The sequence below is a fragment of the Cupressus sempervirens genome, chromosome 6 (genome assembly GCF_028749045.1).
Source record: "Cupressus sempervirens isolate cs-2001-9-10 chromosome 6, ASM2874904v1, whole genome shotgun sequence".
In the NCBI taxonomy this organism is placed as follows: domain Eukaryota; kingdom Viridiplantae; phylum Streptophyta; class Pinopsida; order Cupressales; family Cupressaceae; genus Cupressus; species Cupressus sempervirens.
This window is the reverse complement of record NC_143123.1, coordinates 301,112,262-301,130,942: the sequence shown is the minus strand read 5'-3', so window position 1 is coordinate 301,130,942 and position 18,681 is coordinate 301,112,262. Positions and strand designations below refer to the sequence as shown.

At 35.4% G+C, this 18,681-nt stretch overlaps 1 protein-coding gene across 2 annotated transcripts in view; it reads right to left on the bottom strand.

The window, feature by feature from the left end:
• Positions 1 to 18,681, bottom strand: part of LOC149552397 (cyprosin-like) — a 63,038-nt gene that overhangs the window by 30,823 nt on the left and 13,534 nt on the right. For both annotated transcript variants that reach the window (XM_089787942.1, XM_089787943.1), the window contains 6 exons: positions 10,406 to 10,466; positions 9,891 to 9,985; positions 9,683 to 9,795; positions 9,089 to 9,257; positions 8,938 to 8,977; positions 8,780 to 8,844 (listed from right to left, as the gene is read on the bottom strand). In XM_089787942.1, coding sequence (XP_089644068.1) covers positions 8,780 to 8,844; positions 8,938 to 8,977; positions 9,089 to 9,257; positions 9,683 to 9,795; positions 9,891 to 9,985; positions 10,406 to 10,466 — 543 coding nt within the window. The remainder of the gene's footprint in view (positions 1 to 8,779; positions 8,845 to 8,937; positions 8,978 to 9,088; positions 9,258 to 9,682; positions 9,796 to 9,890; positions 9,986 to 10,405; positions 10,467 to 18,681) is intronic.

The following is an 18,681-nucleotide window of genomic DNA, read 5'->3' as shown; positions in this document are numbered from 1 at the left end:
AGCGGGGTATTGATGAGTGGCTTCACAATTTTGGATAGATTACTCTCATCGGAGTAGCACACGGGATTGATGGAGCAATTTTTCTGAGGTTGATATGGGATCCAGGTATTCTGGTTAGCATGCAAATGTTGATTGCTTGAATGCAAACAATCTTTGGGAAGGGAGGAATATAATGTCCCTTTTTAAAGGCCTTTACTCCTGATGCATTGTTAGTCTTATTAGTCATGGCTCCGTGGGCTAATCTGATCCTTATAGATGATTTGTTTGAGCTTTGGCTTATGCTCTTTCAATTGTAGGCCAATCATAGTTTTGATAGGGTTTCTCCGATACTTACTATCTTTAGTAAGTGAGAAGGGTTCGATCTTTGGCTGTTTTTAGTATTGGGCTTCGAGTGCATCATCAAGATATTTCCGGAAAGCTATTACACATGGTCTTCTGAGTTCATTTGAGCATTTATTTTAATGCCATGAGATTTAATAATCTAATATTATGCCACTTTATTATTAAATTGGATATATTAATATAAGGTGGATCATAGTAAAAGACAAAAAAATATGAAGAATCAAGCAGAGGAAAAACGAAGAGACGCAAAGATGGCTGCAAAAGGACCTTTAAAGGCTCATTCTCTTCATGCTTGGATTTGAGATTGATTTTTGGATTTCTCTTTGGAGAACTTTCAGAAGCTTCTAGCTTTCTATTGTTGAAGCCTGAGGACGGAAACCTTCAAGATTTCTTGGTGGGTTGGACGTAGCCCCGATTCATCATTTGTGGTGGATTCCCATCTGAGATTACACGTGCATTTTATAGTTTCTTTCTAGTCTAACTATTGGCACTTATTTAAGATTAGATTGGATGTTGTTCATGTAATTGTATTGCTGGTTTATAATGCAATAAAGAATTCTAGAGTATTTTAATGAGTATTTTCTAGTTATTTACTTGTTAATGTTGCTGGTTATTATTGCATAAATTCTCTATTTATGTTTCTGAAATTTATTTGAGGGAAATTGGAAAAAATATTTGGGTAGGATATTACATCTTTCATATTCTTATTATACCTGCATTACATTCTTTGATTATATGTCTTTGAGTTCTAGATGATTATTATTCTTCAATGTACCATTTTAATGCTATTCTTGTAGTATGTTGAAAACCCTTAGTTTTTATTGGCCTATGCTTCATCTGACAATGATTGTCTCTTCTCAAACATGGTACTTTTTATTTATGCTTTTGACTAGTTATATTATACTTCTATGTGAAATTTTATCTTTCCGGCAAATTTAATTTTCAGTTGATGTGTGTTTCCACATGATTATTAGCTACTTTGATCATATATGCATAGGTGAAAAGCTTTTAGTTTGCAATCGAACCATTGTCACTATAAGAACCCTGCCGGTTCTACCTCTGACAAGATGGAGCTCAAAATTATAAAATTAGAATCTCCATTAATGTGCAATTTTTAAGCCGTATCACTATCAATTTTATCTTTTAGATCATTAGCTTTGTGGCTATTAGGATGGATTTTTTCCTCCCATATTTCCAAGTTACATTTCCAAGCTTCACACACTATTTGTCTTATGCAAATTCAACTCTAAAAAGATCAGCCTTTTCACATGGAGTCTTATACAATTTCGCTCAGTCATGTAATTTTGCATCACATCCAAGTTTATAAACTGTTCATCCATGGTATTCTCCTACCACTAGTACTTGGATATACAATCAAAAAGGTTCATCTTGCTACTTTTCACATATCTGAAGAAACTGTATGACATGCATTTCTAAGATGCACCTGGACCTATGGAATAAACAATTGTTTTAAAATCATAATGACAATAGTGGTGGAGTCCAGACTATGAACATTTTGGTAATGTTACAGCAGTGATGTGAAAATTTTGATCCTATCAATAGAGTCATAGGGAATTATATATATCTGTCCATAGTTATTTCTTAGGCAACAATAAATACCATTTTTAAAGTCAACCTGTCAAGTCATGCACTGTGACTTGTATGATAGTGGTGCAACATTTGTAGACACACACAATATGGATAAATTACACATCGTGGCAGGAGGAGATCTAGGATTAATTAAGAGGTGGAATCTTGAGATTCAAGTTGCCATAAATCTTGAGAAGTCAAACATTTGTAGTAAGGTTTCTAAACTTGCCCGAAAAGGATAGTTTTCCCCCACTGAAGCCATAGCCCAGTGATTCCTCTGATCATAAACAAATTGAAGATATGGAGCAGCAGCCTGAACGCCTGGAGATGATGGAATGGTATTTGCCGGCAAACACAAAAAATGATAAAGATTCGATTTATTATTCATGTGTCATAGAGATGCTTGAGTTATAAACGGTTGGGAATAGTCAGACATGTCATCAATGAAGGAAGAGTAACACTGTGAAAAGAAATAGATTTATATTATAGAATATCAAATGTATTTGAGATGAGAAAGTCTATTCGAAACATATGTCAATGCTAGAGTCAATGTGCGACAACCATTGAACATAATCATTTGATGGAAGAGCTTGAGAAATACCATCAACAAGAATAAAAACCATTAATGGCGTGTGCTAGGAGTCAAGCAATGGAGCCCCGATGAATTCATCCTGAGACAATGTCATACCAAGCCTTTCACAGAAGCCACGATGGAAGAAAGATTTTACTATATAAGTTAGAAGCCACCGCCATGTCATTGTGGAGATAACATACAAATACATAGAAATGATAGTATTATGTAAGCAGATCAAAATTATTCTCGTGTCGTGAACCAACATGTCAAAGTGTATCTAATTTTAGACAAAAATAATGTAAACAAGCTGTTGTGACTAGTTAAGTTTCTGCATGAATTAAACTTTTCAAACAAAATAATTAAGAGCATTACCAGAGGGTGCGATTAAGTTTAAAACAATTGTTATTGAAAGAGTGCTATTTAAGAAATGACTTTATGAAAAATCATGTTCTTTTATAATGTGAAATATAAAAGGGCAATATCATTTGGCAAGAGAGAAAACATTCGAACATTCACATTCATAATCAAGAGAAATTATTTTATATTACCTGTACGGAGGGATAAGGAGTTTAATATGATTTTGTAATATAAATTTCATTAATAAAATAAAATGTCTTTTGTTTATTATTAAAAGCGTGGAGATTTAAATTGCAGATGAATCATCCTTTGTAATTATTTTTTGGAATTTTGTATACAATTTAAATGTTGGATAAGTGGACATGGTCATCTAGCATTTAAATTCGATCATCACAGATAGTGTGAAATATTTAATTGTTTCCACATTTGTGTCTAGTTTGTCTCCCTACCAGAGGAGTTAGTGTCTAGCTCATCCCATCAGCAGGAAGTGCATCAGACATGTGAAGGTGAGATAAAATCAGACTTGCACAAAGAAAAGAATGCATTGAAGAACAGTGCTGAAAGTTTTCCAAATATACTATCTGATCAGATCCTTGATGAAAGTGAAATAGCATTTCATAAAGTTAAGCCTTTTTGTGAGGAGACACAATTTCTTGTGCATGGTGATGGGGCAGATTGTGTGGAGAAGGATGTCCAAGAAGATGCTTGTACAACTGCTAAAAGGTGTTACTCAAAAGAGCTTCCATTCAGCAAAGACCATGTTGGTGAAACAAAGCCAGCATGTATTGTCTATAAAGATGATTCACCTAATGCAGATTTGAAGGATGGACAGAAAACCAAGGAAATGAGAGAAAGGCATATGTCACATGATGATTGTTTTCTAACATTTGCTAATGGATCAGATTCTACTAAAGAACAGTATGACATCATGATCAGCAGGTTCAAAGTATTACACAAACATAATCGAGTGTTTGATAGAGGGAAGAATCAAGTTTCATTTATGGGGGGCCTAAGGCCACCCAATTTCACCTTGCACCATGCTAAGCATGGATGCTCGGTCTGCTCTTCCAGAGATAGCTGGAGTCTCATTATGCCCACAAGGGGCATATGTCCCCAACAACAGCCACTGATGGAGCTCAAAATTATAAAATTAGAATCTCCATTTAGGTGCAATCTTTAAGCCGTATCACTATCAATTTTATCTTTTAGATCATTAGCTTTGGGGCTATTAGGATAAATTTTTTCCTCCCATATTTCCAAGTTACATTTCCAAGCTTCACACACCATTTGTCTCATGCAAATCCAACTCTAAAAAGATCAGCCTTTTCACTTGGAATCTTATACAATTTCGTTCAATCATGTAATTCTGCATCACATCCAAGTTTATAAACTGTTCATCCATGGTATTCTCCTGTCAGTAGTACTTGGATATACAATAAAAAAGGTTCATCTTACTACTTTTCACATATCTGAAGAAACTATATGACATGCATTTCTAAGATACACTTGGACCTATGGAATAAACAATTGTTTTAAAATCATAATGACAATAGCGGTGGAGTCCAGAATATGTACAGTTTGGTAATGCTACAGCATTACCAACAATTTTCTCCTACTTATCAATTGATGAGCCTAAGGGGACTTCTAATAAATGGTTCATAAGGCACAACACTTGGTGAAGGTTTTGCAAATGGGGTTGCAAGCTTTGGGTTTAACCATGGAGGAAACTCCGTAGTTAAGCACGATCAGGATGGAGTAGTACTGGGATGGGTGACCTCCCAGGAAGTCCCGGTGCTTCACCCCTGTGAGCATCACCTAGATCCAATGAGTGCTAAGTGTTCCATTTATTCTCATGAGAGATGGATTCATGTTGAATCACTACTCATGTAATATGGGTCAATGAGTTTGACTCCAAAATCACATAGTTAAATCCTGATAGCAATATCACAATGCTACAATAGTGATATGAAAATTTTGATCCTATCAACAGAGTCATAGGGAATTATATATATCTGTCCATAGTTATTTCTCAAGCAACAATAAATACCATTTTAAAAGTCAACCTGTCAAGTCATGCACTGTGACTTGTGTGATAGTTGTGCAACATTTGTAGACACACACAATATGGATAAATTACACATCGTGATAGGAGGAGATCTAGGATTAACTATGAGGTGGAATCTTGAGATTCAAGTTGTTGTAAATCTTGAGAAGCCAAACATCTGCAGTAAGGTTTCAAAAATTGCCTGGAAAGGATAGTTTTTCCCCATTGAAGCCATAGCCCAGTGATGTCCTCTGATCATAAACAAATCGAAGATATGGAGCAGCAGCCCGAACGCCTGGAGATGATGGAATGGTATTTGCTAGAAAACACAAAAAATGATAAAGATTCGATGTTTCATAGAGATGCTTGAGTTATAAATGCCTGAGAATACTCAGACATGCCGTCAATGAAGGAAGAGTAACACTGTGAAAAGAAATAGATTTATATTACAGAATATCAAATGAAAATATTTGAGATGAGAAAGTCTATTCGAAACATACGCCAATGCTAGAGTTAGTGTGCGGCAACCATTGAACATAATCATTTGATGGAAGAGCTTGAGGAATACCGTCAACAAGAATAAAAACCATTAATGGCATGTGCTAGCAGTCGAGCAATAGAGCCTCGATGAATTCATCCTGAGACAGTGCCATACCAAGCCTTTCACAGAAGCCACGATGGAAGAAAGGTTTTACTATATAAGTCAGAAGCCACTGCCATGTCATCGTGGAGATAACATACAAATACACAGAGATGATAGTATTATGTAAGCAGATCAAAATTATTCCCATGCCATGAACCAACATGTCAAAGTGAATTTATTTTTAGACAAAAATAATGTAAACAAGCTGTCGTGACCAGTTAAGTTTCCCCATGAATTAAACTTTTCAAACAAAATAATTAAGAGCATTACCAAAGGGTGCGATTAAGTTTAAAACAATTGTTATTGAAAGAGTGATATTTAAGAAATGACTTTATGAAAAGTCATGTTCTTTTATAATGTAAAATATAAAAGGGCAATATCATTCGACAAGAGAGAAAACATTCGGACATTCACTTTCATATTCAGGAGAAATTATTTTATATTACCTGTACGGAGGGATAAGGAGTTTAATATGATTTTGTAATATAAATTTCATTAATAAAATAAAATGTCTTTTGTTTATTATTAAAGGCGTGGAGATTTAAACTGCAAATGAATCGTCATTTGTAATTATTTTTCGGAATTCTGTATACAATTTAAATGTCAGATAAGTGGACATGGTCATCTAGCATTTAAATTCAATCCAATGTGAAATATTTAATTGTTTTCGCATCTGTGTCCAGTTTGTCTCCCTACCAAAGGAGTTAAAGTTCAATTTGGACTAATTTAAGATTGCATAAATATTTGATCTATCGCATCTTGATTATTTAATTGTTGGCAGTATAAATGCTTAAGAACTTTATGAAGTTGTACATGAAAATTCACTGAAGTTGACTCTATCACCCAGATGAGCAGAGGCACTGGTCTTTCTATTATTGAAGTAAGAAAATCCATATTTTCCTTCCTACAAGCATCAAAATAATTATTATTCAATGATACAAAACATTCAACCATTACTCAGCATCCAGTTTTCATTTTAATTGAGTTCGAGGACCTTGCCCGCCGGAGAACTCCAGAGCTTAAATAAGTAATCAGATTTGGGGAGAAGGTCCACCCGCCTAGGTGTAGCGAAGCCTGAAGTGCAGGGCAATCACGGTGATTCTCATTCGTTGGCCAGAATTGGTTGGGAAGTCCTATTGGAGAAGTGGCAAGCTCTTGGATTTCCAATCTACGATTATGGGAACCAACATGAAAAACACTAAATTTGTTTCAATTTGAGATGTTTAACATTTCGATTTGCATGCAAGCTCTATTTTGCTGTATTTTATGTTCAAAATGTATTTGCTCACTTGGAATGGTCTCAAATGTTGTTTAGATGCTTACAAATCATTGCTAGATATCTAGTCAACGAATTGAAATACAAATGAAATCTTTTTTTGACCATTCAAATGCATAGATATAATTTCTACATGTAAAATATTCATCTACAACCAATAGACATTTTCACAAACATTTGGCATGCAAGCTAGTTTCAATCTTTCTCATTCAAACTGTAATACTATTATTTAACTAACTGATTACAGATTCTGAAAAAATAAATTACCATGCTCAAATTCAATGCATATGAAATCAATTGAAAACTATAGCAAAGAACCTATAGCTGATCACATGGATTAATAAAGTCTCAGTTTTTTATGCAGCTCTCCATAGATGATTTCAAGTTGATGCCCAGGCTGTAGAAACATTGATTTGAGGCATTTTATACTCACAACGTGCCTTATCCCTATCAAACACTGCCCGTAACAATTAAATTGCAGGTTCCAAATAGCTGCCATTGCATGTAGAAGGAAGGCAGCTTCTTCAACATCAAACACAGACTTAACTAATGGCAGCAATCTGCATTTAATATCATTCCCAGCTCTATGCAAAATTTGCAAATTAATATTGATCTTTAACATTGGAACTTCCTCACAATTTAGATACCAATTTAAGCACACTCCTAACCCTTGGATGAGAATAACGCTATGACAATTCACTAGTAGAGATCAAGCAATTCAGAGTGCAAAATACTTAGAAGAATTCCCAATTCTCTGAGTTGAAACTTTTGAAACCCTTGGCTCCAATATTCAGCACAAATTCATAAAAATAAAAATAAAAATAGAATGAATAATTCATCCAAAGGGGTTGCATATATAGAAAAACTTTTGCTTCATCTACACACCAACAGCTAGTTTCTCCATGACACTTTCACTTAAATAATGATTTTCTTTTTGGTTGCACCTTTTGACTTTGAATTAATATAATATTAATTTAACTCATTTAATCCCATAATTAATTCCTTAGCATATGCTGCAATGAATTAATTGAATTAACGACCCCGGCAATGATGATTCAAACCTCAACTTAACTGAAATTATAAATTTAAATTATAACTTATAATAAGTCATTTAATGATTTAATAATAATTTGGCCACTAAAATTATAATAACTCTCAAAATACTTATCATTTTAAAATGTTGTCTGAAACAGGAGTCACACCTATTATTTCCCCATGCAACCAAATGTACTTTCCAAAAATAGAAGGGTCCCTCTCAATCATCGCCAAACTTACCATAAATGGTAAGAACATGAAACTAAGCCCAAACGAAGTCTAATCTAAGACTACAAAGACCAAGCTGGAGCATACTGATTTGTTGAGAAGACAAAACCCTCCCATAACCAAGCCTCTACCTCAGAAGTCTCTCTATCCGCAATAATTAGCCCACAAGGGTCAATTATATCTAACCCCACAGCAGAACAAGAACAAATCAAAATGGGGACATTACAGTCACTTAGAAGAAATAGGCAAAAACAGAAATAGAGAAGTGGGTATTTGATTTATTTTTTTGTCACAATAAAATTTCACATGATATGCTCAAATACATAAGCTCAGTAATACCAAAGACCCATACAGTCCCAGGATACAGCCAGGGTCACAAACCATCTCTACCCATCATGGACCTGTCACCTCAACATAGCTGATACAATACCTTGATCAGGACCCATCGATTCCAATCCCTATGATAGTCAATCAAAAACATTCCTATTCCAATGCCCATGCTTCTAGACTTGCCCAATGCCCGTCTGCAGCTTTCATGCACATTAATTTCTCTCATTGAAATTTATGTTGATCCATTTTCTCACTATAACTAACCCAACCCATTGTTCTAAATAACATTGCATACTTCGGCCAGAAGCCCATCCAGATCCAATAGCATGTTAATTTAAATATCCAAAAATAGAAACTTACAGATGGTCCAGCCAACAATGAAGTTCCAGAATCAGCAATGGCAGCACAAGTGCCAGAACAATATCCTGCAAAAATGAGCATTCTATTTAGTTTTTTGTCCTAGTTCCTGAAATATGCATGAGCAAGTCATCTAAATATATTGGAAACATTTGCATTACCAGTTGATCTCCCACCAATAAATACATCTCCCATATTGAACTGCAAAAAACATGATAGGAAATTCATAAGCAAAATGACTCAAATGAGTGATTCAATATTCAATAGTTCACATGAAGATAATAATGGTAATTGTCATTCTCAAGACTCAACTTGCCAATAGCCCTGATGTGTAACAGGGACGTAAGTGTGTTCACCCTTAAAGTGCTTTGGATCAACACCTCCAAACACAATTTCTCCTCCTTCCTTGTCCTCGGTATTTCGATTCATCCAGAATGAGAAAATGGGATTTTTCACAAGACCTTTATTGATCATGTTATACCTGTTGAAAGAAAAAACTAAAATCTATTTACCTAATTCACTTGGAAATATTTATCCAAAATGATTGCTGCTTGACTGGTTTCATCTAGAAAAGATAATACACATATGGTAGCACCTATGAACTTAGAAGCAATTCGATAAACATGAGATAATAACTCAGTCCATATAAACCAGCTTCCTGTGTAGCCAAGTTTGAATATTTGCAACAAGATCTAACAAACTTAGCACAATATCTGCTTTATTAAATGCATTAATTTGGACCCTTGACCCAAGAGCTCTAAATTTTGGTTAAATTAAAACGCAGTTGTCTTTGTTCAATTATCTATTAACCAAATAAGGAAGGTAATTCTTAATTTGAACACTGTTCTATCTGATGAAACAACATAATGCTTCCATTTTACACAAAATACAATCATGGGAGCTCACCAAATTGGTACAACATTTTGCACAGAAATTTGTTGAAACCCAAGGCCCAGTATACCGTCAAACTTTGCAGCTAGGAATGTTATACCTGGTTCATCTGTTGCCTCAGCAAAAACCTACACCATAATGAAAAGTATACTGAACTTCTCTTATTTTGTCATCAAAGCCTTAGGATGATAAATTTATGACAACTTTTAAGCACATGACTAACCTGATCTTCAACAAGCATGTTCCCAAGTCTGATATGATCTTGGCTCAAAAATCCAGACATTGAGCCAGAACCATATTGGATTTCAAATTTTTTACCTACCAAAGTAAATTATACTAGTGTCACCATCCCACAGCCTTCAATGAAATCTTCAAATCATGTATGATTTTTATAATACAGAAATGACTGTGATTATTACTCTACTCTAGACAGAATGCCCATGTTCTGGTAATCTGGTAAATGAGCAGAAGACCAATGTTCCAAAAAAATCAATGAAGAACCCATGGATTCAACAAGAAAAAATGGACATGATCACCTCATGTCTGTCAAATAAGATATGAAAACGATTGTAGTAGATATTTAAGTAGTCATGAACTACAATATTTTTGATCACTACTACTAAATCTTTGTGCTCAGCAACTAAGATAAACTTGTCAATAATTAAATGACACTAAGAATTCCATAAAGAAATTAAAACCCAGTATCCATGAAAAGACTTGAAAGAGAAAAGAGATCACCATTTTTTTTGTATGTGCTTGACTTTTCTGCATGGTATTTCGAATGAAAATAGCAAGCAACCTGTGCAAAACAACCCAAGTAAAAATCAGTTTCATTCATTCTCGGTTTGAAGTATCAACATAACTCCTCTATGCTGAAGTCAAAAAACTTGTGTGAGACAAATCATAACATAGATATCCAACTAACCTTGCCCAGTGACCAGTTGTCACATGCAACAAGAGGCAACAGACAAAATAAGAGAAAAGTGCAACCTCTTCCAAACAACAACTCGGGATAGTGAAAAAATACAACGGACAGAAGAAATCAAGGACTGATTACGCCTTACAGGCACTGCAACTACACAATATTCAAATGTTTTAAAAACCTTTGAATAAAAACACTCCGTATGAAGAAGTAAATGGAATTTTCTAGGCCTTGCAACCAAATCTAAGAAACAAACCCTGTTACTTGCCAGCATGCATATGTATAATCTGGGATAAAGACATCAAGAATCACAGCTGAGAATGATCCATGGAAGCCTCATAGAATTTAACAGTACTTATCAAGTGGGAAAAGCTCTTTGCTGGTGCTTTCAAAAACATCAGTCATCATTTACACTTGAATTGTATGAGGAAACCTTTTACAGATAAATTTATAGCTCAAATCATCTACAAACTACAAAGATGAACCAAGTACATTTATTTCCTTTATGCTGCACCCTTAACCCATCAATTTGTGGCTAACTTGTGGCCGGCATAACCCTTAAGTAATGATCATAAATAGACTTTTATATAGGTAGTTTGGTTGGTTTGGGGGACACCTAAGGCATACGTAGGGTATATATGAGATAGTGAGTAGTTCATAGTTAAAAGGAAAATCCTACTTCTTATTCAAATTTATAGAGGTTTTTCCCTTACAAATGGTTATTATACTGAGCATTTGCAAGTATTTCTATTGTATTTCCAAATATTTTCTATTATATTCTTCTATGGTGCAAGTTATTTTAACACAAATGGTATCAAAGCATGATTTTATCACTAAGTCAAGAAACAAAACATTCCATTTAGGATCTCAAATCTAAAAATTTGAGGTATTGGAAGCAATTTTGAACTTTGAAGGAGTTACAGCAAATTTAAAATTTTCATCAAATTCTCTCATAAAACTGCAAAAATTTGCAAATTTTTTAGAAGTTTTCTAAGAAATTTAGATCTAGGCCAAAGTTATGGTAGAAATTTCAACTTGGGATGCAAAAGTGCTTCCGAAGTGACATGAAAGTGTTTCCAAAGGGTAGGACTAAAAATTCAAAATGTCCATAGTGGCATCTAAATGTTGTTTTTGGAATATCCTCCTCGCTCATCCTTGTTTGGTGATACTGGTGCAAGGGCACCCACTCAAGCCACCAAAGACAAAACAGAGGTCGCTTAAGACCTTAATTAGAAACATGAACCAAATGTAAGGTCATTTAGGTGTTTTGTTTAGTTATGATGTCAAATAAGCCCAAGTTGTAATGGCATTGCTATGTTGACATATTTATAAGTCAACTTGACCAATTGACCAAATAAGTAGATGCAATTTTGGTGTTTTATGTCTATCAGGGGTCTTAGTCATGAGGGAACTTGATTTCCTCTATCGAGTCCCAAAAGTTGTCACTTTGACAACATTTTTTGCAAATATTGTAAAAGTTGCATTTTTGCAACTTTGCAACTTTTTGCAAATGTTGCTCATGGAATTCCAACAGTCACAAATCGACTAGACAACCATGGAAGTCAATGAGTCTAGTGTTTTTAAGGTCTTAGAGGTCATTTGGAGTCACATATAGTCATTTGTGTTAGAGGTAATGTAAGTTGCAGATTTAATCAATGAAGAAGTGCAGTTTTGAAGGCAATTTTGCTGTTACAATACCCCATACATGAATCTACAGATTGGTCAAAGTATAAAATCAACTGGGGCAGGTAGAGGTACTTAGCTTTCATTTGAAAGAAATTTGAAGTCTCAAAGTAAAAGAAGTTGTGAGTAAACTAAATTTTTGTTCCAACTGATCTGGAATCATTGCCTAGGGGTTCAAAATGAATTGTGAATAACTTAAGATTCCACCATTACTTTTCACAGCCTTTTGGAAAAATCAAGCTAAGACAATATACATTTGGATTTAGAAAGTCATTTTATGCATCTACCATGAGCTGTTAAAAATTTGATGTGATAAGGGGTATTTGTCAATAGGTTTCAACCAAAGTTGCACGGATATGGATAGAGATACAAATACGGAAACAGTATTGGGTACGGATACAGCCATTTATTTAGACATCCAATATGGATACGGCTGGACACAACATTACTAAATAATACATATACATATATTTAACATAGTTTTCTAAGTTATTGTAGGAGATTTTCATTACTTCAAAAGTAATATTGACACATAAATGCTACATAAATATTTATAAGTTAATTTAACGCTTTACAATTTGTAAACACAGTAGAGTTGCATTAGAAGATAACCCAAAAACAGGTTGCTGAAATAGAAAAAACATTTCATTTGTCTTGCTCATCCAGTGGAGTACTTTTTAAAAAAATTGCTTTAATATATATATTTTTAACATTAAAGGGAAGATCTACATCAAATTTTAAAAAAAAGCAAATCCCATAGTATTTGGTACGGTTGGAAAATCAAGTTTATTAGGCAGACATGGGTACAATATTCGACGTGTATCCAAGCAGTATTGGATACGGGGATATGCGCGCCCAAGGAGGGATAGAGGAGTTTCCGACAACTCTGGTTTCAACATGCACAAAGTTAGAAATACCTATAACTTGCAGAATATGTTAAGTGGGGAGCTAAAATCATGGATTTAAGATGTAAATGGAATCCTCTAAATGTTCCAAGTGCCAGTTTCGATGAGCTGAGTCTACAACTAGGAGTTGATTCACAAATCAGGGCTAATTAAGTCTGTTAGGCCTCTCCAACTTATCAGCTTTTGGATAGAAGTATTGTGAATCAAGAAGCACTATTTAAAGGTTAGATAGAACTCCATAAAGTGCTCTGGAATGCCAATCTCTTTGGCAAGACCTTTGGAGAATTTGGGAGTTGTATTGGAAAAACTGATTGGACTGGGCTACTAGGAAATAGGACACCTAAGGAAGCAAGTGTGGTATATTTGATTCGGAGATCAATTCTAATGATTGGAACTTGTTGAAGTGAAGGTTTCAACACCTCTTCCAAGTTGGCAAGGCCTCGTGTGTTGTTGGATGTGACTTGTGGTATAAAGCCAAATTAGCTAGTTCAAGTCACCTAAGAAGCAATGAGGTTAATGATGTTTTGAGGTTGTTTGGGGATTGAGTCAAGGTCTATTGGAGAAGAGAGCAAGGTAGATGAAGGTTAAAGAAGTGAACTTGTTCAAAAGTGTGTGATAGGGCCCATTGTGAAACTTATTGAGTTTATTTGTCCCTTAAGAAGTACCAAAGGAGAGCTTTGCATCAGATACCCTAACTTTAAGTCAATTTTTGAGAAATACTTGGCTCCACAGAGTTCATCAATAAGTCTGTCCACTATAGTGATAGGATATCGACTCTTGATAGTTTTCCTATTCGGAACTCTATAAATAATACACATTCTCATTGTTTGTCCTTTTTTACTAGTATAATGGATGATGCAAACAAGTTGGAACTTGGTTGAAAGTGGCCCATCTCTAATATTTCATCCGTAGTTTTTTCTATCTCTTCTTTGAGCTTCTATGGATGTTGGTATGGAGTGATAATCATTGGTTGTGCTCCTTTTTCTAATTCTATAATGTGTTTAAATTGTCATTTGCTAGGTACTTCTAGAGGAATATCCTCAATAACCTTTTTCTGCTTTCTTAGGATAGGCTCTATATCGATGTGAATGGCCTTCCCTTGAGAGGTAGATTTGTCAAGGATCATGCATTTTGCTGCACACTCCCCTTCATCTTTCTAAAAATCATTTCCATCTTTTTGAAAGAGACTACCTTCATAGACTCATTGGGAATCCCTTTAAATGTCACTTCCCATTATGTTAGAAACAAATTGTTAAATTTAGTAGATGAAATAAAAAGCATCCCAACAAGTATATCCAAGGGGTGCCCAACATTATGTCAGAATCTAATGGTAACGTATATAAAAAAAATTGCAAGGCATGTTGCCACTAACACCTTTTTGTGTACTTAACCAAGGCCCCTTTTATTGTTGTTGCTGAAAAACCCAAGAATTCTTTGGTCTCTAATTTCATTTTGCCACCAATGACTCACTTATGAAGTTACAAAAAGCTCTATTTTCCGCTAAGATAATGACCTTTTGTCGCTTGAGAGTACTTTTCATACGGAAGGCATGGTGTTTAGAATTTTGAAAAGTGATAGTGACTAGAGTTACTTGTTCCTCATCATCATCATACTTATCCTTCTTGTTGGGCTTTCTCTCTTCCTCATCTTTGGAAATTGCTTCCGTTTGATGGACTTGGCCTTTACATTTGTGGTCAAGTTCCCATTTCTCCTTCCATCTATAACATGGTTTCTTGTCAAATCCCCTCTTATGAAAGTGGTCATCGTTCTCCCATGGTTCTTGACATGTGCAACATAAGTTTTTCTTCTTCATTTCATCCATGGATTGGTTGCTCCTGCAATGATGGTCCCTTTTTTGGAAGCTCTTGGCATGATAATTTGAAACTTTATGTGGGAGTGAAACCACAGTCAAGGTTTTTTCTATTGCATCATCTAATGTGTTGGGTTTAAAAGCAGCCACCAATACCTTTATCAATTATTTTTATCCATCTAAGAACAAATAGGTTAGTTTTTCTTCATGTAACCTTGTGACTCCTATAGATATTCTTTGGAACCTACAGGTATATTCATCTACAGCCCCTAATTGCTTTGGTGAGTTAATTCTTTAAAATTCTTCTGGCATGTTTACAGTCACTCCATTTTTATCAATTTCTATGAGAATTATTAATAAGATGTTATATTTTTGTATCCTTGGGTCTTAACACCATGGTCCCACCAATCGTGGGTTGCATCTTCCAAAATAAGGATGGCAAATTGAATTGCATATTCCTCTATCATGGGATTGAGGTTTGAGAACGCGCTTAATTTTTGCAACCATCCATAGACTATGATTTTGCCAAACCTGTCAAAATTTGGAATAGTGACCTTACTCGTCTTGTGTTTCAAGTTCTTATTAGGTTGTTCCATTTCTCTCCTAGGTTTTTCTAATCTCTTTGCTTTATAGGTTATCCCTAAAGATACACTTCTTATTTCAAGGTTTACTTTTGAGTAAGCCTCTACCAATTCTTTTATGCTGCTAGGAAGATGATAATTTTCCTCTTTATCCCTTAGGGTATTCTGTCTTGATAGGGAAGATGGTTTCTTAACTTGGGGTGTGTTCGTTCAGCTGTTTTTTTCCGAATGATTTGTACTAATGTCCTTCCCACTAGGATTCCTAGGGTCATTTATTGAATTGTATATGTTTTGGAAGGTTTTCATGAGTTCCAAGCCTCTTTCATTTTGTTCCATTAATGTTTTGGTCATTATTCCATGAATGTTCTCAGTTCATCACCTATTGATTCACTCATTATATTGTTTGTTGTCTATTTTCTTTTTTCCCTTTATAGGGATCTTTGTGCTCTTGGGTTTTGTTGCATCAACAAGATGGCAAGACTCGCAACCATAAGGGACGTCATAAAGCCAAGTCAAGGTAATGCTTCTGTTGTTGGTACTTCTGCCAAAACAATTATGTTTCTTTTTTCTTTGAAAAAGAAGCAAACTCCTTCGGTGGCAAGGAAACTTTTTGATGCAGTCCCTTCAGTCCTTGCTCAATGTCTTGGCTGCTGAGTCGTGGCTAGAAAATACTCTAGAGAAGAAGAGGAGAAGAGCATATGAGAGTGCCCCTTCCAAAGACCTAATCACTCAAGCAGTCAATCCACCTCCCCTTTTTTAGAAAACCAAGAAAGCTCCCACTTTGGCTGCTTAAGGAAGAGATACTACTACAAGACATGTTATTATGGAGATAGCCTAGGCCCAAAGGGAAGGAGATATAGCGTTCCTCTCTCCTGAATACTTCAACATCGAGACACACAATATGGGCCCTCCTCGGCACAATACCATGGTAGAGATGTGGAAATTCACCAATTTGCAGGGGGAAGAAGAGTTGGAAGAGATGAAGATATCTAAAGCACATCTAAAGGCATCCAATAAGGAGCTCTCTGAATATATCAAGCAATTGCTCACACCACTTTCTATTTTGCTAGGAGAGTCTTCTACTTCCAGGCCTTTTGATTTATTAGTAGAACTAAACAAGGTTTGATCACTAAATTGAAAAAAGAGAGACACTGGGCAGATTGGGCGAGGATGGATCGAGGACATGAAAGTAAGGGGATTGCCAATAATTGAGAAGCTCGGCAATCTTTGTAAAAAATCTCCAAGGCTGGGAGAGGCCATCTTTACTGACCTTGAAGCATTGAAAACGGATGCTAATAAATATAAGGAATGCATGTCCTTGTTATAGGAGGTCATAAGTTTAAAGGTTGAGAACGTTGTCAGTTTGGGGATATTGAAGACAAGCCAGAAGCCCTTGACGCATTGGATGTCGTCCCTCAAATTTGAGAAGGAAACATCTTCAGGGTCAAGAAGCATCTAAAGAAAGTGTATGAGACCATGAGGAAGGAAGAGGAAACAATCTACAAATATCTAAGTGGTCTCCACGTGGAGTCTCATACAAGAAAAAGTGGAGAGGTCATAGATATTGAACACATGAAGACCTCATACCAAGTTTTATTGATGAAGCAATACTTCCCTCCAATTTTTCGAGTTTCCGAACTCCACAAGTTAACTACCTTGGATGCGACATTGGCTAAGGCTTCGGAGAAGATGCAAGTGTGGTCTGATGCACTCAAAAAATTGGCAAGAGATCATGAATATTGGATGATCTGTTCGAACAATGTACTTGTCTCTGATGGTGACGGACTGGAGGCTGTCTAGGCAACTATGAAAACCCATCAGTCAAGCCAATAAAATGCCAAAAAGGCCAATGAAGGGAATGTTGACACTTCCACTTTCTGATCATTGTAATCATTGTTTTGCCTAAAATGACAAGTGTCTCTTCTTTCTTCTCTCTTTGTGCTTCTCAAAGAAATGTAATTTTGTAATGGTGAGAAGTTAAAGGGGCTATATGTACTATTTTGAAATGTAATAGAAAGGATCGACAAATTGTTGGTGTGAATGCTCCCCTTGTTGCTAAGACAACTAAGTGAGTCTTGAGGATTTTATTCGAATTTATTGTTCATTAGTTGCAGTTGTTTTCTTCTTGCATGCCATGGATGAAGTATTATTTGAATTAAGTGGTTGTTAGACTTTAAAAGTAGAGGCTTTTTTGAAATCTGATATTTATCAAGTAATCTAAGAGTTATTACAATTCTGTTATCTTTTCTTTCATTATTCTATCGCATTCTTAAGAGTATTTTAATCATGTTGTGCATGTGTGAGTCATTCATGTGTAAGTGTTGTTAGTTGTATGTAGAAGTAGGAAGGGGGGAAGTTGAAGTCCAGCTCATTCATGGTTGTGGGTGGAATAAAATTTAGTTGCAAACCAATTTTGTGCCTGAGTCTTTTATAAATATGGAAGGCTTCGTTATTACCTCTCCTACTCTTGGTTAAGAGCATACCCTTGTTAAATAGGAAACTAAACATATTCATTGCAAATCAGCCACTATAAGGGAGTTGTACCTTACAATTCGGAGGGAAGTTTTAGAAGGTATAACCCGACTCCACAACTGTTGGGAATGTTGTTTTCTGTGATTTGGGCGCAAAGAGCAAAATAAAAGAAGTATTTGAGGAAGACAATTTGTTTGGCAACAGGTTTTAAAGGGGCAGTTTTTAATATGGCTTTTAGCACTAATTCTAATGGCACTAAAAGGTTAACCTTCACCTTCCTCTCATGAGTTTGGTAGCTCTCCTAGTTATCGCCATAATTGTAGATGGTCACCCACCTGATCAAGTTCAATGTTTACCTACCATAGGCTATTGTAGGTGTACTTTACTCTAGGATGCCCATTTTGAGTGGGAAATACTAGGGTGTAAGCAAAGCCAAAAAGTAACTCAAAAAAAATCAATCACATAACTCTTGTCATTGTTGTAGCTCATGGATGGTTTACATCAAATATTTGTGAAGGGTACATTTATTCATAAAAGATCTTCAGGAGGAGATTTACATGAAGCATCTGCATGGATTCAATCAAGCTTCTTCTTTGGTTTGTAAATTGAGGAATTCTATGGCCTCAAGTATGCCCCTTGGG